The sequence below is a fragment of the Spermophilus citellus genome, assembly GCF_964194105.1.
Source record: "Spermophilus citellus genome assembly, chromosome: X".
In the NCBI taxonomy this organism is placed as follows: domain Eukaryota; kingdom Metazoa; phylum Chordata; class Mammalia; order Rodentia; family Sciuridae; genus Spermophilus; species Spermophilus citellus.
Window position 1 is genome coordinate 79,717,038 of NC_138190.1, and position 23,468 is coordinate 79,740,505.

A 23,468-nucleotide genomic window follows, 5' to 3' on the forward strand; every position below is an offset into this window, starting at 1 on the left:
TACTTCTCTGTATTTCCCAAACTTTCTACAAAAAATTGTATATCACTCTTAATAATCATGATTAAAGGATAAAAAGAAAATGTGAAAAAAACTATGCCTCCAGAATTTAGAATGAATGGGCAAATATACATACTATGTAACTCACTTAAAATTTAATGAGATACCAGTGAACAGACAAAAAATATTATTATTATTTTTGTCCTCAAGATATTTTAAGCTCTGTCAAAATATAAGGTATTATTATATGTGAGTATGAATGAACAGTTAAAATTTCCCAACGTGGTTCACTGTTTCTTATAATAAAGGTAACATAAACATTCAGAGCTAATCAAAAAGTTTTATAGAAATTAATACCATCAACTACCATTATATTTAATGAGTAATTTATTGGATATATTAAAGGGCATTCAAATTTATATCTCTTCTTTCCTTCTCTTTTCTCTGGAAGGTGTAAGTATTATTAAAGACTAAAGAAAAGGTAGATATGAGAAAGAAAAATGTGCTTCATTTTAGTATGGTTATGTTAAATGTAACTTTATGTATGCATAATAAAAAATACACATTTCAGAGAAGATACTGAAAACTAAATCGCAGTAACTATGTCAGAAGTGTAGTAAATACTTAATTAGCAATTTCAAAAATGTTGGAAGAAAACTGCCAGTTATGTATGTCATTAAATGCTTAATTAACCCATCTAATAGTGTTTTTCATACCCTTGATTTTTTATTAGAGGTATAAGCTTTGGAGTTGCTGAATATTTGGCGAACATCCTTATAAAATTCCAGAGGACTACCATAGTTTCCTGCTTCTAAAGTTTCTTTCACAGTGCTGAAGTCCATAGGTGTATCTTGATAATCCTACAAAGAATAATGTATTACATTTAAATATCCAAACTACATAACAATAGTAAATAATACATTGGACGGAGATTTGCATTACATACCAATGTAATCCACCATGAAATGAACACATCATCTTTCAACCTGCCAACTACCTTCCCCCAGCTCCAAACCATAATTTGGTTTATAACAAAAAATGTAGGGTCTATGGAAGAGCCTTAATACTACCAACGCAGTCTTTAATCATACATTATTTTGAAGGCATAGAATATAAAATACATAGTCACTGGCTTTATTTTCAGAGTCCACAATATGGAATTCAATTTCCTGCTTAAAGGCTGATGTAACTTCCAACACTTGGCCAACTGTTTAATTAGAGAAGATGGAATTGTGCATGCATAAATAAATGGTTCCACTATACAAATTAGCTATGTATTTCCAAAGTTTTCCAGCTATGAGGACATTTTTACTTGAAGAGTAATTAGCAACTGAAGATCTCGATTTCTTTTTCTCTGTACTTTTTGTCTCCTTTTTATTGGTTCTTTTTAGTTATACATAACAATAGAATTTATTCTGACATAATTATAAAGACATGGAATATAATTTATTCTTATCCAGTTCTTATATTCGGTCCCCTTATCCTCCCCTGCTCTCATCCTACTACTATAGTGATCTTTCTGCTATTCATAGTTTTTTACTTTTAATTAGTGTCTAGTGGATGTAATTGATGGTGAGATACACTGTGGTATATTCATATATTTACATAGGAATGTTATGCCAGATTTATTCTGTCTTTCTCAGTCCCATCCATCTTCACTTCCTTTCATTCCCCTTTGTCTACTCCATTGATCTTTCTTCAATTCTTTTTTATTTCCTCCCCACACCTTATTTTGGGTTAGCTTCCACATATCATAGAAAATATTTGACATTTGGATTTTGAGAACTGTCTTATTTTACTTAGCATGATAGTCTCCAGATCCATCCATTTTCCTGCAAAGGACATGATTATATTTTTATTTATGGCTGAATAAACTGCATTGTGTATATATACCACATTTTCTGTATCTATTCAATTGTTGAAGGGCACCTAGATTGGCTCCACAGCTTAACTACTGTGAATAGTGCTGCTATAAATATTGATGTGTCTGCATCATTGTAGTATGCTGATTTTAAATCCTTTGGATATAAACTGAGCAGTGTGAGTAGTGCAATAGCTAGGTCAAATAGTGGTTCCATTTATGATTTTTTAAATGTAAAAACTAGCCTTTTAAAAAAATTTTTAGCCTATTCCTAAGCTGACATGTTGGAGGTGTTGGTCCTACATTTTCTTCTCTTCTAATTCCTAGGTCTCTAATCCACTTTGAGTTTTGTATAGGGTAAGAGAAAGAGGTTAAATTTTCCTAGCACCATTTGTTAAAAAGGCTATCTTTTCTGCAATGTATGTTTTTAGCACCTTTGTCAAGTATCAGATAATTGTAATTATGTGGGTTTGTCTCTGTGTCTTCTATTCTATTCCATTATTCTCCATACCTTTTTTTGGTGCCCATACTTTTTTTTTTTTTTTTTTTTTTTAACTGTAGCTCTGCAGTATAACTTGAGGTCCCATGTTGTGATGTCTCCTACTTTACTTTTCTTGCTAAGGTTGTTTTGGCCATTCTGGGTCTCATGTTTTTCTAAATGAATTTCATGAATGTTCTTTCTATTTCCATAAAGAACATCATTGGGATTCTGATGGAAATCACTATTGAATCTATATAGCACTTTTGGTAATATGGCCATTTTTACAATACTAACTATGCCTATCTAAGAACATGGGAGGTCTTTCCAACTTCTAAAGTCTTCTTCAATTTCTTTCTTTCGTGTTCTATAGTTTTCATTTTTAGAGGTCCTTCACCTCTTTTGTTAGGTTGATTCCCAAGTATTTTATTTTTTTGAGGCTATTGTGAATGGGATACTTTTTCTAGTTTCTTTTTCAGAAGGTATATAATATATAAGGTATATAAGAACGTGACTGATTCATGGGTGTTGATTTTGTATACCACTATTCTGAATTTATTTATGAATTCTAGAACTATTCTGGTAGTTTTTTTGTGATCTTCTAAGATCATGTTATTGGAAAATAGAGGTAATTTGAGCTCTTCTTTTCCTATTTATATGTCTTTAACTTTCTTTATTTATCAGATGCCTCTGACTGGTGTTTCAGGGACTAAGTTGAATAGGAGTGGTAAAAGTGGGCATCTTTGTCTTGTTCCTGATTTTAGATAACATGCTTTTGAGATTTCTCCATTAAGAATAATGTTGGCCTGGGCTGGGGTTGTGGCTCAGAGGTAGAGCACTCGCCTACTATGTGTGAGGTATTGGGTTCGATCCTCAGCACCACGTAAAAATAAAGATATTGTGTCCACCTATAACTAAAAATAAATATAATAAAAAAGCAAACTTTTCTTTGAAAAAAAAAAAGAATAATGGTGGCCTTGGGTTTGTCATATATAGCTTTTACAATGTTGAGGTATGCTCCTTCTATCCCTAGTTTCTCTACTGTTTTAAACATGAACAGGTGCTGTACCTTGTCAAATGCTGATAATCATGTAATTCTTATCTTTCAGTCTATTTATCTGGTGAATTATGTTTATTGATTTCTTTATTCTGAACCAATCTTGAATCCCTGGGATGAAACCCATTTGATTACTTTTTTTTAAGAGAGAGAGACAGAGACAGACACAGAGAGAATTTTTTTAATATTTATTTTTATTTTTCAGTTTTTGGTGGACACAACATCTTTATTTTCTTTTATGTGGTGCTGAGGATTGAACCCAGCGCCCTGTGCATGCCAGGCGAGCACGTAACTCAAGCGGTAGCTTGAGCCACATCCCCAGCCCAAGTGTACTAACTTATTAATGTGTTTTTATGCAGTTTTCCAATATTTTATTAAGCATTATTGCATCTACATTCATCAGGTGTATTGGTCTGAAGTTTTCTTTCATTGATGTATCTGTCTGATTTTGGTATCGGGGTGATACTGGGTGCATAAAATGAATTTGACAGAGTTCCTTCCTTTTCTATTTCATGAAATAATTTGAGGAGAATAGTATTAGTTCTTCTTTGAAGATCTCATAAAACTTAGTGCTGAGTATCCATCTGGTCCTTGACTTTGGAAGGCTTTTGATTGTTGCTTCAATGTCATTACTAGAAATCAATCTGTTTAAGTTTTCTATATCCTCCTTGTTCAATTTGGGTAGGTCATATATCTCTAGGAATTTGTTCATATCATCAAGATTTTCTAGCTTATTGGAATATAAATTTTCAAAATAATACTAATGATCCTTCGGATTTCCTAAGTTTCTGGGTGATATTTCCTTTTTCATCTCGGACTTTTGATAATTTGAGTTTTTTCCTCTTCTTGATATTTTGGCTAATCATTTATAAATTTTGGTTATCTTTTCAAAAATCAACCCCTTGATTTGTTGCTCTTTTGTATTTTTTATCCCAATTTCATTGATTTCGGCTCTGATTTAATATTTCCTGTCTTTTAATGATTTTGCTGTTCGTTTGTTCTTCTTTTTCTAGGGCCTTGAGATGTTAGATTATTTATTTGGTATCTTTCTATTCTTTTAGTTTATCAGCTCAATGCTATGATCTTTATACTGTCAAAGAGATTTTTTTTTCATTTTTTAGTTGTAGTTGGACACAATAACTTTATTTTTATTTATTTATTTTTATGAAGTGCTGCAGATTGAACCCAGGGCCTCGCACGTTAGGCGAGTGCTCTACCGCTGAGCCACAAGCCCAGCCCTGTCACAGAGATTTTGATATGTTATTTCATTATTCTCATTTACCTCTAAGTATTTTTTATTTCTCCCCCAATTTCTTCTGTATCCATTCATCATTCAAAAGTGTATTATTTAATCTCCAGGTGTTAGTTTCTATTTTTCATCTTTTGGGTAGTACTAGGATACCAGGAATTAAACCCAAGGTCTTTTGAACACTAGGCATGCTCTGTAGAACTGAGCAACACCTCTGATTCTCCTTTTTGATATCTGTGTCTGTGTTTGTATGTGGTGCTAGGGATTTAACCCAGGACTTTGTGCATTTTTTATTTTTTAATCAATGTGTTATTTTTGCTTCATCTGAAATCCTCTGGCTTAGAAGTTCAGAATTTAGTTTGATTTTTTTAGGAGAAAGGGAAGATTCCATATTAAATTAAAAGATTTCAAGTCTAGCTAATATTAGAGTTATCATATGGAATAGTATTTGGTATTTATACCTATATACATATGCTATAATCCTCAATATTTAAGTTTTGAAGTAAAACTCACAGTCAATATTAGAACCCTCATTCTACTTAGAGGGATTAAAAAGTAAAATCACATTTCCTTTAAAGAAGAAATTAAAAGAGCCAGAAGTAGGGCCAGAGAAAATGTATTCTAAATAAGAGAAGACAACATTTTCCAAAGAATGAGAACCCTTAATTGCTCTAAATGTATTATCTTATTTTTTAAATCAGAAAAAAGTCCAAAAGAATATTCTCACAAAACATGGTTTATGAAACACTAATATTTTTATAAAGGCAATTTTTGGGACTTCTGTAATACTATTAAACCCAGACTCAGCCTGCTTGTTGAATTAACTCCTAGGGGGAATAATCAGGTGCACTACAGACAAAATCATATTGTGTAATTGATGTTTTCTACTCTGCTGAATTAAATTTAGTCTATATAAACAAATAAACATCTACATGGGTACTATAAGGAACAACTTTAAGAAACTGTTAAAAATAAAAATTAAAGATAAAAAATGAACAAATATGAGAAGAAAACAGAATTAGAAGGCAATTTTAACAAGTTACAAAGGGCATAGTATTTTTTTAAAAAAACACATACAAAACAACCACCAGTGTATATATTTTTAAAGGCAAATAAGCCTACCTCAGAAAGAGATGGATCTTGTTGTCTTTCTGGAACAACTGACTCTGAGGATTCTCCTTCTTGCTCTTGATGGCCCTATTAGGGTAAAGATCATGCATTTTCCCCCCAGATCACCACTACAAAAATATCAGGTCTTGTAATACAACTATAACTTAAGGCTAAAAAATCCAAAAATGGAAATAATATTTTATAGGTTGTACTTTAATATGAAGGAATTCTGCATTCACCATTATTTTCTGCTATAAAAAATAAGACTAGTATGTTCTGCCCAAACTCTCTAAAAACAAAAAACAAAATGAGCTTTATCTAACATGATATTGTTCCTTAAATATCCTTTCCAAACTGAATCCCATGAATACAGAGAATATGGATGGTTGTTAAGCTTAGCTGATGCTCTGATGTATTTCTGAAATATTGCCATATTTTTCTATGAAAAAGTTTAAAAAAGACTTGTTATTTAATAAAAGTTAATGAAACTATTTGATACATTCCTAGAGGAGAAATCCTATAACCTACTTTCTCATGTTTTTAATGTTTGTTGAAAAGTAATATTCGTATGTTGGCTACTCTAGTGACCATGTTTATTATAAACTAAATAGGACTGACATGTAATTAAGTATTCACGCTGAATAAAAGTATATCATAAATTACCAACATGCGTTCAAGAAATATCTGAAATAAAAGCAGGAAAGAATAGCAAAGAAATTTATTCAAATTTGGTTTTTAAATGAATAATAATTTATGTACCTAGTACATGAAAGCCATTTAAAAAAGTCATGACTAATCACAATTTAAAGATAGAAGTATGGAAGGAAATAAAGAAAAAAGGGGGAAATTGTACTTATCTAGATGCTAGCATGGACATTTAAGGAAAATTATTATATTGGCAATTATTTAAACAAATGCATGCTTACTGGCAAAGGAGGAGGATCAGCTGGCTGTCGAAATGGCTCTGAGTCTTCACGTTCATAAATGAGGCTCAAAAGTTCTTTGCATTGTTTTTTCCAAGCATCAGGATTACACTTCAAAGACTGTCTTCTGCCTCGGCATTTGACCTATAGATTTTTAATAGAATTATATCTAAAGACTATGCCTTTAACTTTTCACTGACTTTTTCATGTATCCCTAGTGTTAATATATTTGTATAAAAAAGAGCAGCCACTATTTAAAAGTTTATACCATTCTCACTGAAAACAAAACAAAACAACAACAAAAAAAAGATAAAACCACTAGACATTGCATTTGTAGAAATGGCAAGATTCTAGAATTCTGAATTTTTATTTAAAAAAACCTGAATCTCAAATAAAGTACAAAAAAGAGAAGAAATGAATGCTTTTCCTATACAAAGCTAATAGATTTATAGATTTAATATTTCTTGATAGTCAAGTTTACTTGACAAGGACACCATCAATTGTTCAGGACAATTTTTTAAAACTAAATCTTTTATGGCCATGATATTCCGATCTTATAATTTGCTGCCTTCTGTTATGATCTCTTTCAATATTTTAAAGGATATTGTTCTTTCTACAGAATAACTTTCATGTCTAATTATCATGGAGAAGAAATATGCAGAAAAGAGTTAACATGAGAGGCCTGAGGTTAATGTCTTTAGCAGGGCTTCACTTAAATGGTTAGCCCATGGCTGACATTTGGAAACTTCCTTTATTATAAAGGTAGTATAAACAATTTGATTTGTGCTAGATACCTACTTTCTCTGGGGAATCTGAAATCTTGGTATATACTAGTTAGATAGTTTCTACATAACTAGTACCTAATAAAATCCTTGAGGACAGCGTCTAATATAACATACAGATTGCTTCATTTTCATTTCTAGGAGAATGACCTCATAGGAGAGGGATAATAGATGAAAACCTGCACATGGATTCCTCCAGACTCTGCCAGTGTCTTTCCCCCTATGATCCAGCAATGTATGCATACTGAGTTACTGTAAAAAAAATCTTAGCCATGAGTAAAACTATAACCTTAGTACCAAGAGTCCTTCTAGCAACTCTCCAATGTGGAATTGCTCTTTGGAATCTCTGACACAGTAAGTATGAAAATGTTTCTTCTCAGTAGTTCACTTAGTTACCTACCCTTCTTCCAGATGAAGTACCAGGACCATCTGAATCTAAATCAACCATTTCTGTATCCTAAGTTAAAAGAGGAAAGTATGAGAAGATATTAAGATTTACAAACTAGAAACCTACAAGTAAATGGCAAATATAATCATAATCAACTTTCCTCAGTGGAGCAGGCAACAAAACAAAGGCTGAAGGGAGACTTACCCCAAACTTTGCCAATATACTGTGAATAATTTGAAAACGATATTGGGAGAACTTAACAAGGTTTCTCTTCAAATTAGAAAAGGAAACAACAGAAAAGTTGTAGTGACTGGAGAACGTTGTTACCTGTGTTAGTATTTCTTATAAAACTTTATTATAGATGACATGTTCACTTAATAAAATTAGAAAATACTCATAATCAATTATTTGTTATTTCAAGAAATAGATCTTTTTTCTATAGGGAAATTTAACTTTTTACTTAGCCATAGGTTCAGTTAATTGTCTCCCTGAGGGATAGTTTGTAGTCAAGGCCTATACCACTGGTGATGGCAAAGCACATAGGTTAAGAGCTACTAATAAAGTAACTAATGAACTATTTATATTCCTTTCTAATATCAGTAGTTAAAAAACAAAGCTGTTAAATTATATTTTACTTTAGTTATCTATCCTAATCCAAGTAGTGCTAGTTTGACAAGAAATTCTTGAAACATCAAATCCTATGTTAAAATACATTTATGAAAAAGGTCAGAGAAAATAGAGGGAATGATAATGATAAACTTTTCTTGGCTTTCAAGAGGATAATATCTAATTTATGTATCGTGTTTTCCTTTTTATTATTATGAAAATAAGATTTAACCCCAATAATACAATGCTTTATAGTCAGATACTTTCATAAAAGGAAAAAAAGTGCCGGGATGTAGCTCAGAGATAGGGTCTTGCTTAGTATGCATAAGGCCCTGTGTTCAATTCCCAATACTACACACACACATACACACACCAAAATAAACATGTAAAATATCACATGCCATTGCAATAAGATCTAGCATAATTGAGTCATTTCTCCCTGGGATGAACTGTTTTCCAGTAAAAATTTTGAATTACCAGTTTTCAATATTATTCCAATTTCTTATCTTGTTTTGGTTTCTATCATAAACTCTGGTCAAATATGGTTTTATGTAAGTTAGGAACAATGATTGGTAAGGAAACACATATGTGAAATTCTGTTGAGAATATAAATTCCATTTTATTCAGCAAAGACTACTTTATATTTAGAAATTTATAGAAATAAATAAAGCTACAACTTCATGAAACTTAAATATTTAGATGTTTAATCTATCATTATAAAATAATTTAATATTTTACATACAATGCATAGAAAATAAAACCCCTAATCAAATTTTCATCAACTAGATATTCTTTTAAAATATTGAGTGCTTTGTCATTTTTTTTAAGGATCAGAAAATAAAGTATTAATTTCTCCTCACTGAAACCCACTGAGTTATACAGGATGACTGGCCTCCTGACCTTGACTAAACCCTCTAGCATGATTATATTTTTGTATAGTCCATCTGAATATAGGTCAAAGCATTTAATATGTCTTTAGCAGGGCTTCACTTAAATGGTTGGCCCATGGCTGACATTTGGAAATTTCCTGTATTATGGAGGTGGTATAAACAATGTGATTTGTGCTAGATACCTGCTTTCTCCTGGGAATCTGAAATCTTGGTATGTGCTAGTTTCTACATAACTAGCAACTAATAAAATCCTTGAGGACTAAGCATCTAATAACATATAGATTGCTTCATTTTCATTTCTAGGAGAATGACCTCATAGGAGAGAGATAATAGATGGAAACCTGCATATAGATTCCTGCAGACTCTGCCAGTGTCTTTCCCCCAAGATCCAGCAATGTAAAGAGTGATTTGACAAAAAACAAGTGATTTGACAAAAAACAGTCAGCTTCCAAAAATCTTTTACTGCTTACTGCTTACAGCCAATTGTAATATTTATGTATGACACTTACTATACTCCAAATAACAGAAAATGAATTCATTACTATTTATCATACTATGATTCTTACCTCCTCTCCATCAGTACTGTTTAGTTCTTCTGCTTTAATTTTATTATAAGTATCCAGTATATCAGTACAGCTCTGATCCCTAAGAAACAAGTCAAAATACATTTCTACTTATTTATTTATTTATTTATTTCTGGTATCAGGGATTGAGTTAGAGGGGCTTAACCACTGAACCACATCCCCTTCCCTTTTTATTTTGAGAAAGTGTCTCTCTGAGTTGCTTATGTCTTTCTTAAGTTGCCGAGGCTGGCAGCAATCCTTCTGCCTCAGCCTCTTAAGTACCTAGAATTACAGATCTACATCACTGTGCCCAGCCATTTCAATAATTTTTAAAAAGCTGTAAGTTAGTCTCTTAGAAGGAAACAAATGCTTCTTACCCAATAAATCGAAGTAAAACATCAGTTACAATTTTGGCTGCTTTAACTATAGGACTGTCTGGCTCATTGAAAGTCCTAGCATTATGCTCAATGTAGCGCACCTCCCACATTAATGCTGATATTCTCCTACAAAAGAAAAAATATCCTATGTTACCTTTGTCTGATACATTTAAACTACATTCTAAGAATAAGCAACAGAAAAAGTAGGCACTTAATCATTTTATGTCAAAGGAGATCCAATATATTAATGTCTCAAATATGTAACTGATGAAGGCTAAAAAAAGGGATGAACAATTTCAGGATTAAAAGCACAGGAGGGAATTTTGAAATACTAGACAGCCTATTAAAACTAGAAGAGAACTGATCCAGGACACTGTGGGTAAAGAGTGATTTGATAATTATGTAAAAACGTGAGTGTGTAACCGATGTGATTCTGCAATTTGTATTTGGGGTAAAAATGGGAGTTCATAACCCAATTGAGTCAAATGTATGAAAGATGATATATCATGAGCTTTGTAATGTTTTGAACAACCAATAAAAAACAAACAAACAAAAGTGTGTTGTGATAAAGACAAAATAATGTTTCATTTTCAGAAGAAGGGGACAAAGAAAAAAATAAACCAGGTTATACAGAATGACAGATTATTCATAATATTTAGTATTGAATAATATTAAAATGTTGTAAAAATACATTCAATTCTTAATTATAAGAGGCAGACTAACCAGTTCATGGGATACTAAGATTAGGGTGAAGTGGACTTCAAATAGAGAAGAACAAAGAACTATCTTCCAAAACCTCCCATAATCATTCCCCTCCCAACCAAAACCAAGGAAAAAGTAACTTGGTTCTTTTACTACATGGTTATTAAACCTAATTAACTACTACCTAATGCCCCAAAGAAGATTTAGACATGCTCTATATCTATGTACAATCTCCCTCTCCCTCTCCCTGTCCTCTCCCCCTCTCTCTTCTTTTTCAGTACTTGGGATTGAACCCAGAGTCTCATACATTCTAGGTAAGCACTCTACAACTCAACTGCATCTGTAGTCCTCTTTATTTACTTATTTTTAATTTTCAGACAGGGTCTCTCTGAGTTGTCCAGGCCAACCTAAAACTTGAAATACTCCTGTTTCAGTCTCCAGAATGGCTAGGATTACAGGTGTGCAGCACTGTGCCTGGCTTTCTGTAGCATCTTAATTATGATGAATCCATAAAACATCTAATTTGCCTTTAATAAACTAAGTTAACTTCACTTTTCATTTTACAACCTAATTATGCATGCTACCCATGTTTTCCTCTTTGTCTTCCTTCCCTATACCCTTTTCACCTTGGAAAAGTGGAAACCGATTAAATAAAAGAAAATTGGTGTTCCACAGTTTTAGAAGAAATTTTAGAGTGAGTCATTGGATGATTATTTAATACCACAAAAACACGATCTCAAAAAAGCAAGTCATAGACATAAAACTGGATTTTTAAATAAAACTAAACAAACCTATAAAAGCGATTTTCAAGTCTCCGCCTGATGGTATTGAGGTCAGTTGGATAAGCAACTACAGTACAATACAAGGGGTAGGCACTGAGATCCACTGGAACAGCAAAAGGGCTGGCAAAATCTACAAAATTACCAAAATCAAAAATAGTTATAAAAGACACTAATATTAAATGTTAACAGTAATAAATAAATAAGGGCAAAATTCTAAATTCAAAAACAATGATGATTCAATTGTATCTTTTTCTTTTTATTTGACATAATATCAATGAATCATGCACAAAACACTAGTTAAACTCAGGTAAAAGAAAACAAAATTAAAGGAGCACCATGTTGAACTTTAGACTGCTAAGTCTTTTCTGGATAAAACAACAAAACTTTTTAAATAATATATTTCTGAAAACATAACTATTCATGTGGGTAAAATACATTATTCACACACTATCTTTATCAAGGAACCCCATCCAAGATCAGGTTCAGGAAATTAGCAGCTAGAGAGTCAAAATGACTCAAGAAAGAAAAAGACACTTACATGCCTGCCTTCAATATTATTCCCCAGAATACTGAAAATATTTATCAGTCATTATTTTGACCAAGCATACAAAAAGTTAATATTTGGCTGGGGATATAGCCGAGTGGAAAAGTGCTTGTCTGGCATGTGTGAGGCCCTGGGTTCAATCCCCAACACCATAAAAAATATTAATATCAAAACTAGTGTCAGTAAGAAAATGCATTTCCTATTATACAACTTAAAATTCTGCTCAGCTTAGCTTCCTTCAGTTGTCTTATTTATTTGTTTGTTTATTTATTTATTTTTGCATTTACCATACCCAGGGAAAGAAGGTGGTTTATGCCCTGAATAACTCTTTCACATTCCTCATCTCTGGAATGAGCCCCCCACTCTCCTTCCTGGGGTTTGTATAGCAAAGCAGTCAATTCCTCTTGGGAAACAGGAACACCAGCACCAACTTCATCTGGAAAGGCAGCTAGGTATTAAGATGAAAAATTAGAAATGATTAGTGTCTAATATCATATTATAGTAATTTTATTTTAAAAGAATTATAATTTGACTTTAAAAGCGTATTTACTTCCTTCTGGAATTGGCTCCATATCCCAGGGACTCATCTTTTCTCTCTCATTATTGTCCCAGCTATTGAAAAACAATGAGATAAAAATTAAGTTTACAAGTGCGTCCATTCATATATTAGTATAATTTGCATAACTTCTAGGAGGGTGAAATTTAGAAAAGGGAAACATAGTAATCATTAAAGTTCAGCTCTGTTTAAGTAAAGATAATAATAATCCACTGCTAGAGAAAACATGCACCAAAATGAAACTTAGTGGTTAGTAAGCCTATTCCTAGTATTTTATTTATCTTTTGTTCCAAATGAGCATATATTCACTATTAAGCCAGGGAAAAGAAAGCAAATATCTTTCAGGTGAAAACAGTTGGTGTAATGGATCACTTCTTTCACTCCACTTCTTTCAATCTCTCTTTTTCTCTTCAGTACAAGGGTCTGAACCTGGGGCCTCATACATGCTAGGTAAGTATTCTAGCACTGAACTACTTCCCCAGCCATTTCTATTTTATTTTGATAAAAGGTCCCACTAGGTTGTTCAGGCTGGCCTCAACCTTGAAAATTTTCCTGCCTCAGCCTCCAATGTAGCTTAGATTATAGTTGGGCACTACGATGTCTTATTGGATCACTTCTTAATTTATCCCAATATCTTAAGTATTTTAGCACTTTCAAAATTTTAATCTTCTCTTTTTATCTATAATATAGTGGCTTTAAAGGCAATCCTCACAAAATGAACATTTTTTCCATAATTTTTGAGAAGCTTCATTCATTAGGAACCTTACAACTCTGGTATTTCCAGAACAATTAAACTAATATTGCAAACAAACAGTATCTCAAAATATAATGCTGTCAGCTCTACCTAGAATTCATGTCATTAAATAACAGACTAAGTAGTAATATTCACTACTATACTACAGATATAACAATTACTTTAAACATTGATTTAATTTCACTATTCTCTATGGGAAAATAATTTCAATTCTTCTTTAAAGAAGAAAGATTTATGCCAGGTATAGTGGTATATGTTTATAATCCTGGCAATTTGGAAGTTTGAGGCAGGAGGATTTCAGATTGGAATCCAGCCTCAGAAACTTAGTAAGACCCTGCATGAAAAATTAAAGGCCATGGGGGAAAGTCAAAAGGGATACAGATGTAGGTCAGTGGTAGAGTGTTCATGGGTTCAATCCCCATTACCACAAAAATATAAAAAGAAGAAATACTTAAGAGAAAAGGTAAACAACAAGGGAGGTAGAAATGCTTTTAGTATTTGCCTGGTTTTAGTATGCACAGTGGCACAAATAGTTTACCATCAAATTCTTTCCAGTAGGTACTATGCTTACTTCCTTATAGTTATTATAAGAGTAGTAATTCAGATAAAAATTTATTATTAATGGTAGTGTTATTATACGACAGTATTATATCAGGCAAAAAAAAATATAACTATACTTACTGAACACTGTAACACTGGAAAGAACTATCAGGATACTCTGGTTGAAAAGGTTGCTGACTCTCTACAGTCCCAAACCACCAGGCATCATCTATTATACTGCGAAATCTATCACCTATAAGGATTAAAATTTAAAAAAGAGTGCTCTTGAAAAATATCAGCTTTGTACCCAGTGTAAATTGCTATTTTTTCTTGAACACGTAATTAGCACTATATCTGGTATTACCAGATTTTTCAAGATGAGTTTTCCAAATAAGTGAATTTTACATTTTACCCTCTTCAAGTATTTTAATTTCCAAGTGGTAGAATTTTTCTCAAGTACATCATACATGTTTATGTCTTCATAGAAAATACTACAAACGTAATTTAACTTTAATGAATATCATTATGCATAACCCTTAGTGTATGGAATGTATGTTAATGTAGTTTCTTTACCTTTTTTTCAGTGCTAAGGCTACAGCTGTTTCTTCTTTTTTTGTTTTTAGTGTTTTGCCTTTAAAAATCTCTTCATCCAGGCTAACTATATCGTATCCAAATGTTTGCATCTAGAAGTGTTTCCAATTTGAGTTTTTCGTATTATATAATATTTGCAAAGATGTTACTGGTTGAACATCACTAATCCAGAAACCTAAAATATGAAATGCTCTATTCATCTTAGAAAGTTTTCAATTTTGGTTCTATATAAGGGTGGAGATAGAAGTTCACTGAATTAGACAAAGGAGAATGAAGGGAAGGGAGGGAAGATGGGAATAGAACAGACAGTAGAATGAATGGGAGATAACTTTCCTATGTTCCTATGAGTAAATGACCAGTATAACTCCACATCATGTTCCACTACAAAAATGGGATCCTAACTAGAATAAGTTATAATCCATGTATTAAAAGGTCAAAATACATTCTACTGTATTGTATGTATATCTAAAAAGAATAAAAGAAATAAGAGAATGCTGAAAAACAGGCTACTGTAAACAAGATAAAAATTACTAATGGATGGAGTGATATATTTGGATATAAAACAAATGTCAAATTATAACCAAAGATTTGTTGTGAATAAAAAAAAATGGACAAAGGAAAGTTTTTGATTTTGGAGCATTTTGAATTTTCAGATACGGGTGCTCAACCTATACTAGTATTCTGCCTTTTTAAATAGCTAAGGATTAAAAAACCAAACCTCTATGGAAAAAATATTCCTTATACACTGAAGAATGTAAAAACACTAATAAGCACATATTCACATGGTTTTTAGTTTGTATCAGGAACCACTGTGTAAGTGCTTTCTATATATTACATCTCTTCCTTGATTACATCAACATTATAGGTGTGCACTGATATAATTTCCCTTTTAAAGATAAAGGGAGTAAGCCATAGAGGGATTGAAAACTTGCCCAAGATCAATGAGATAGTAAGTGACAGAGCCAGAACAAAAATATAGGCAAAATATAGAAATGTGTGAAAAATGCCAATAGTATTAAAGGCCTTATGTTCTGTATTAATAATGACAGAGCTATAAACTAATTTCTTTAAAAAATTCCCTCATACTAGTATTATATTGCTTCTTTTCATCAGAGAAAAGAAAAGAAAAAGAGGGCAGAAGAGTTAGGGCTAAAGGAAAGAAACAATGGTAAGAGGGAGGGAGAAAGAGGAGGAAGGGAGGAAAAAAAGGAAACCTCAATAAGCAATGGTGTTTTTAAAAGCCCATGTATAAAAATACTCCCTAGGGGAATTGACAGTTCAGAATTTTCTTTAATTCAGATTTATATTATTAATAGAGTAGGTATTTGCCCAAGGTTTAGAGACTAAAGTAGTCCCCACCAATTCACAAGGGATATTCTCTAAGACCCCCAATGGATGCCCGAAATTGCAGAGATCACCAAACCCAACATAGTGGTACACTGACGTTGGTGAGGCATTGGCTCAACACTTCTCTAACAGATATTCATAAATGCAGATTCTTAAGAACAGTATAGTATTTGAATATAATCTACAGAATCCTTCCATATATTTTAGATTTCTAGATTACTTACCATTCCTAATAAAATGTAAATTTTATATAAACTGCTATTATACTCTATTGTTTGGTGAATAATGATAAAAATGTACATGTTCAGTACAGATGCATTTTTAAAAAAATATTGTTGATCCATGGTTGATTGAATTCACACACGCAGAAACAATGAATTCAGATAGCCAGCTGTATTTGATTTTTTTCCCCATACATACATACCGGATAGAGTTTATTTTATAAATTAAGCTCAGTAAGAAAGTAGCAATAAGAGAATAATAATAATAATATATAGTAACAAAAATTATGTGAATGCGTTTTTCTCTTGCAAAATCTTATTATACTCACCCATCTTATGATGATGTGAGATGATAAAATGTCTGTTTACATGGTAAGATGAAATTAGGTGAATGATATATGTATTGTGACCCAGTCTTTGTTTACTATGTAAGGATTACCTGATCACAACAAGCAAATGATACGGAGAGTTCAGAACACATAGCTAAATAACTACCAGATATATAGTATAACATAGATATACTGGACAAAGGGATGATTCACATCCTTAGAGGGATGGAATATGATGGTGCATGATTTTTTATCACATAATCCAAAACAGTATGCAATTTAAACTTATGAAATTTTTTAATTTTTGGATTTTCTATTTTACCACCACAGGCAAATGAAAGTACAGAAAGTGAAACAACATATAAGGGGGGCAGGGACTACTATACATACTACACAATATGCATAAAATCACTTAATCTGGAAAAGAAATTTTAACTGAATTTTCCTAGTTTGGCTGACAGCTTTCTTCAACTAAACATTAAACTACATTCTTTCTATTAACTTAGAGTTAAAACTTTACTTATTCTACTTTAAGCTTAATAGTTATTAGCAGCAGTTCTATACTCACCAATCTGCCAGTTCCTTTCTTTGGCTTCATTATAAAACTGATGTAGCACAAGAAAATCAATGACATCTGGCATGTCATGATACCTGTATAGAAAATAAAGCAATGGGAATAGATAACATATATATATATATATATATATATATATATATATATATATATATATATATGTTATTACTTACTAAATGTCCAAGGATATATGTTTAATTGGAACTCATCAAGAACAATTTTGCAAACATCATAATCCTTGGACATATGTTTACTTAAATTAAATCCCATCTGGCTTAATCTTTTTAGGATTGCTTTGCATAATCTTGTATTGCTTTAATAATGTAAAGGCACTAATAAAGGTTTTTAAATTTTAATACAAAACTCTTCATATTGCAAATTTTAAAAAGAACAGTGTGAATTGAAGTTTTCTCATCTCCTTAGATTTGAAATTTGACTTCAAGAAATGAGCCATTGACTATTTCTACTATTATTAAGAGAAAGAAAAGCAACTACCCTGTTTCAACAATAGGCACTTATAAAAGTTAGTCTTTGATTCCTCACAACAATCCTGAAGAAAAATATTAATATATTAGCATTTTCATTTTACACAAGATTGATTAACCTGTTCATGAATCCACCTATCTAACCATTTATATATATGTGTGTGTGTGTGTGTGTGTGTGTGTGTGTGTGTGTGTGAGAGAGAGAGAGAGAGAGAGAGAGAGAGAGAGAGATAAAATTCAGAAATCAATCAAGAAGGGTTGGGGATGTGGCTCAAGCGGTAACACGCTCGCCTGGCATGCACGGGGCACTGGGTTCGATCCTCAGCACCACATAAAAGTAAAATAAAGATGTTGTGTCCACCGAAAACTAAAAAAATATTTTAAAAATTCTAAAAAAAAGAAATCAATCAAAAATTAAACACTAGTGTTTATAACTCTAAGCCCTGTGGTAGTAGTGCTACAGTACTTCCTCTCTTATTAAGTCCTGTACTCTGCACAATATACAATGGGTATTGGGGTAGGGAGGGGGAACATGGAAGGAATAGATGAATTCTAGATAGAGAAGAGGGGAGGGAGGAAAAGGGAGGAGGCAGAGGATTAGCAAGGATGGTGGAATGTGATGGACATAATTATCCAGAGTACATGTGTGAAGACACAAATTGAGTATCAACCTACTTTATATACAAACAGAGATATGAAAACTTGTGGTATATATGTGTAATAAAAATTATAATGCAAAAAAACACTAAAGTACATGTATAAAGACATGAGGTGGTGTGAACATACTTTATATGCAAAGATATGAAAAATTGTGCTCTATATGTGTAATAAGAATTGTAATGCATTCTGCTGTCATGTATTTAAAAGAATAAAATCAATTTAAAAAATACACACATATAAACACAGAGAGCTAGAGATAGCTACTTACTTAATGGAAAAAGACTCTCCAGTCATTTTTCCTGAAATGGGGTCAAGAAATGCAAGCTTCAAGCAGCATAGTGTAGGTGGTCCAACCTCATATTTGATTCCTACAATCTTAACAAACTCTTGCTCCTATTCATGAAAATTTAAATGAATTATTATTTTCAATACAAATAATTACCTAACATTCACACAATATTTCATTACTACTTGAATAATTTAAGAATTATCTGAATACTCACCATATGTTAGGTAATACAAAGACTAATGTTAAAAGTAGTTAAGATATGGCTCTTGACACTTAATACTTAATAGCAGGTTAAAGATAGTTTAGGAAAGGACATTACACTAAGTAAAAGCAGCAGAATCCTCTAGGAAAACATTTTAAAATTCATGTTCCTAAACCCTACTCTTATAGAATCTGATCCTATAGGTCTGAGTTACAGACCAGTAATATATTCTAAAAAGACACTCCATGGGATGATCCAGCTCTGTATACATAAAATTACAACCCTAGCAGTATGTAAACATACAGGTTCATAGATGACATGTTTATATTTGAGAAGATGACTTTTTTGAATGCCTACAATATTACACTACAACAACACTATATATTATCAGTTACACTAAAGAGATGGCAAACTGGTTCTCAGGAGTATAGACACTTGCTTAAAACTTCAGGCTCTTATGCCACACATGCTACCTCCTTTAACTTTCTAGGAACTTGGAGTTAGAATTAGAAATAAGAAATTTTAGGGGCTGGGGATGTGGCTCAAGCGGTAGCGCGCTCGCCTGGCATGCGTGCGACCCGGGTTCGATCCTCAGCACCACATACCAACAAAGATGTTGTGTCCGCCGAGAACTAAAAAATAAATATTAAAAAAAAAATTCTCTCTCTAAAAAAAAAAAAAAAGAAAAAAAGAAATTTTATGTTTTAGTCATTGCCTTAATTCTAAATTCAATTTTTACCTGATTCAAAATAGATGGTAGCTATCCCTATCTCCCAAGAGTTGACTAAATAAACCTCACTTGATATTTTATCAACTTAGAACATTAATACAACTTTTTTACAAATCTCTTAACTAAGTTTTTACTTCAGTAAATATACAGATTCTCTCTAGGTTCCTTCCTGCTAAGCAACATGACATAACAATCCTTTAGTAACATGGAAGACCATAGTAAAATTGCCCTTTATTCTCTTGTTCTCCAAATCACAAAAGCAAAATAGAACAAAATACATAAGCCTAAATAGAAATAATGGCCCAAGTACACCTATGTCTATATGTATGTATATATGTGTATATAAATAAATGACTGAACAGATATTTAGTGACAGAAAATCCTTCAATATAAATAGATATATCTCATTTATTCAATGTCACATAGCTATGTGGGTATTACATCAAAAGATATTCCATAAAGCACCCCATATTTCTAAGCTTCTTGTGATTTATGATATTTAATATATCCCAAAGCTTCCAGAATGTTGACAGTGTCCATAGTCAACATACTCTCTCACTTTGTTGAGTATGCAGAATGTACAAAATTGTTGATGGAGAAAATATCCACAGTAGGGTACTCTTACTTTGTTCTATGTACGGAATGGAACAGAGTACAGGATCTAAATCTTGAAGGAAATTAGGTCAAATAATGAAGAAAATGTCATAAAAATTTTGGGAAACATACAACATATGACCCATCAGAGCCAATTCTATAAGAGTGTCATGTATCAATTTATATTGGATACATGAACAGTGAAATATGAATTATACTGAGAAAAACCTTATGGGTAAAGTAACAAACTATCAACTGCATAGTTTATGAATTTGAAAAACTTACCCTGAGATCCATTTTATTCCATGGCTGTTTCTGTAAATTAACACTATATATTTTTGACTTCCTTACAGCACGCACATAAGCTTCATGCCCTTGCCTAAAATAAATAAGCTAAAAGAGAAAACATAAGGCATTAAATCATCCTATTTAACAACTCCATAAATTCCAGTATATATTCTACAAATACCTTACTGTTTGCAGAAAACACATCATTAGAGTTTTGAAAAATCTATTCCCCATCAAAGAGAACTCAAAATGGCATCATTTGAGCATTAACTCAAAGTAGCAAAATAGCATTAAATTCTACTAAGTGGTAATTAAGACAAAAATCAAGCCAATTATTTTCATGAATTCACAAGCAAATCAAGTTATCTCTGTGTTCAATGAGCTTCTACTATTTTCAAGACACTATGCCAGGCCCTACAAAGAATACAAAGATACGAAGATTCAGTCACTAATCTCAAGAAATATATGATTGAATACAGCATCTAAGACAATGTGTGTAGGTATGTATGTATGTATACATATTTATATCTATATTTATCTATCTATATACATATAATTCACAATGTAAATATTTTATCCAAAATAAAATTAATAATATACATATTCTAAGACTCATTAAAAATTTAGTGCTCTTGAGGATCTGAGAGAAAAAATTTTAACAAGGAACAACCAACCCATCTTGCTGTGCAAGGTGGTACACACCTGTAATTCTAGTTCCTGGGAGACTAGGGTAGGAAGACTGCCTCAGTCTAGGAGTTCAAAATAACACAGCAATATTTCCATGTATCAAAAAAAAAAAAAAATACCTCGTCTCCCATCTGTGGAACAAATGGGGAACGTCGTGGTATAGTATCCAAGATCCACTGTGGGGCAAACCATTCTTCATTGGGTTCACCTGCCATAGAAACCAGTCCTCCTTTCTAAAATATAAATATATTTATAGCACATATATATAAAACATAATTTATAAATGCTTAAACAAATTAATAACAATATGAAACATAGCAGGGAGAGAATGTTAAAACATCAGGTTCAAAGAAACCCTGGAACACACACATTTTAGACTTTTCTTTAGCAATTATAATACCTTTTGTACCAATACAAAAAATCTTCATTTCACCTAACAGATAATAAAACTATATAACATCTAAAAACTAGAAATTTTACTCTTCATATTTGTAGAGTACAACCTGAATTAAAACAACAGTAAGAAATAACTTTCACAAATAGAAGGTGATAATCAAAAAATTACATCTACTAATGAAACAGGACATATAATGTGTATATAATTTTTTTTTTAATTCAAAGAACTATGTGAATTAATTCTTTATGTCATCTAAATGAAATTATAGTGGAAAAAAAGAAACCATTATTGGGATAAATTAAAACCAAAGGAATGGAAGAAGTGCCCTATACAATTAATTACACTTTTCCATTATCTGAGTCAAAAATATATAGAAATTTATGACTGGTAACATTGAAAGAATAATACATTTACACTATAGTTGCTTATTATTCAAGAACTTTGTTATATTTTAACATATAATGATCAATATTATAATGATGAAGACTCAGCCTCTATCTTTGATAAACAAAAATGTCAAAATGAAAGGGAGTGACTCAAAATGGGGTTGGGAGGGAGAGCAAGGGAGGAAGATTACCTCTAGATAGGGAATAGGGGTGGAAGGGAAAGGGAAGGAGAAGAGGAATAGCATGGATGGTGAAAGAAGACTCTCATCATTATACAAAATACATGTATGAAGATGTGAATTTGGTGTCAACATACCTTATACATAATCAGAGATATGATAAATTATTGTATAATGGTGTATTAAGAATTGTAATGCAAAATTAACAAATAAAAATAATAATAAATAAATAAATAAAATGTCAAAATTATTTACATTTGAAATCCATATAAATTACTTTTATTTACTTGTTTTCTCAGCTATAATGTTATTTTAAGATAAGTTAAATGTGACTGTTAAATATTCAAGTATCTAAGGAAAAAACAAACCACTACAATAAAAGCAAAACTAAAACAACCCATATAGTTACAAACCTTCTTTCTAGTCTGTTTAGGTTTCTTTGGCCTTTCTTCTAGTGATTTCAAATTCTCCTCCTCAGAGCTGCTGCATATTTTCCGTGTGGCCTGTCTGGTTTGTCTTTTTGGAGGTTGCAAATTTATTCCAGCATCAGCGGTCCAATCAGAATATTCGCTTGATGAATCACTGTAAATAAACCAAAAGTATGAATACCTTAGTACAGAAAAGTAATAATTTTACCTAATATTTGAATAGTGACCACTATATTATCAAATAGAATTATAAATGACATGGCTGCACAGAAAAAAAAGTGTCAATATAAAATTCTGATCATTATCAATGTGATTTTAATGAAATGCTTCTTGGGTAAAGCATAACACTTAGTTTTCTATAACAGGATTTCGAATCCCTATCTAAACCACAATATCTTATTTAAAAGAAAGACCTACATTATTTCTAGGAATAATCAAATAGGGTTCTCTAAGGTATATAAAGAACTCAAAAAGCTAAGCACCAAAAAAAAAAAAAAAAAAAAACAAACAAATAACCCAATCAATAAATGGACCAAGGACCTGAACAGACACTTCTCAGAAGAGGATATACAATCAATCAACAAATATATGAAAAAATGTTCATCATTACTAGAAACTAGAGAAATGCAAATCAAAAACTACTCTAAGATATCATCTCAATCCAGTCAGAATGGCAGCTATTATGAAGACAAACAAAAAATAAGTGTTGGCGAGGATGTGGGGGGAAAAGGTACACTCATACATTGCTGGTGGGACTGCAAATTGGTGCAGCCAACATGGAAAGCAGTATGGAGATTCTTTGGAAATCTGGGAATGGAACCACCATTTGACCCAGCTATCCCTCTCTTGGTTTTATACCCGAAAGACTTAAAAACAGCATACTACAGGGACATAACCACATCAATGGTTATAGTAGCAGAAT

The 23,468-nt window shown here is 31.9% G+C and overlaps 1 protein-coding gene across 1 annotated transcript in view; it reads right to left on the reverse strand.

Moving 5' to 3' along the window:
- The window catches only part of BRWD3 (bromodomain and WD repeat domain containing 3), a 124,740-nt gene that overhangs the window by 13,506 nt on the left and 87,766 nt on the right, over positions 1-23,468 (reverse strand). Inside the window, exons 23-37 of the mRNA XM_081278037.1 lie at positions 22,532-22,700; positions 21,276-21,389; positions 20,467-20,574; positions 18,635-18,759; positions 17,216-17,298; positions 14,301-14,412; positions 12,860-12,921; positions 12,602-12,757; positions 11,775-11,895; positions 10,282-10,407; positions 9,908-9,986; positions 7,858-7,914; positions 6,679-6,819; positions 5,765-5,839; positions 714-857 (exon numbers count right to left, since the gene is read on the reverse strand). Of these exons, the coding sequence (XP_081134163.1) occupies positions 714-857; positions 5,765-5,839; positions 6,679-6,819; positions 7,858-7,914; positions 9,908-9,986; positions 10,282-10,407; positions 11,775-11,895; positions 12,602-12,757; positions 12,860-12,921; positions 14,301-14,412; positions 17,216-17,298; positions 18,635-18,759; positions 20,467-20,574; positions 21,276-21,389; positions 22,532-22,700 (1,672 nt within the window). The remainder of the gene's footprint in view (positions 1-713; positions 858-5,764; positions 5,840-6,678; positions 6,820-7,857; positions 7,915-9,907; positions 9,987-10,281; positions 10,408-11,774; positions 11,896-12,601; positions 12,758-12,859; positions 12,922-14,300; positions 14,413-17,215; positions 17,299-18,634; positions 18,760-20,466; positions 20,575-21,275; positions 21,390-22,531; positions 22,701-23,468) is intronic.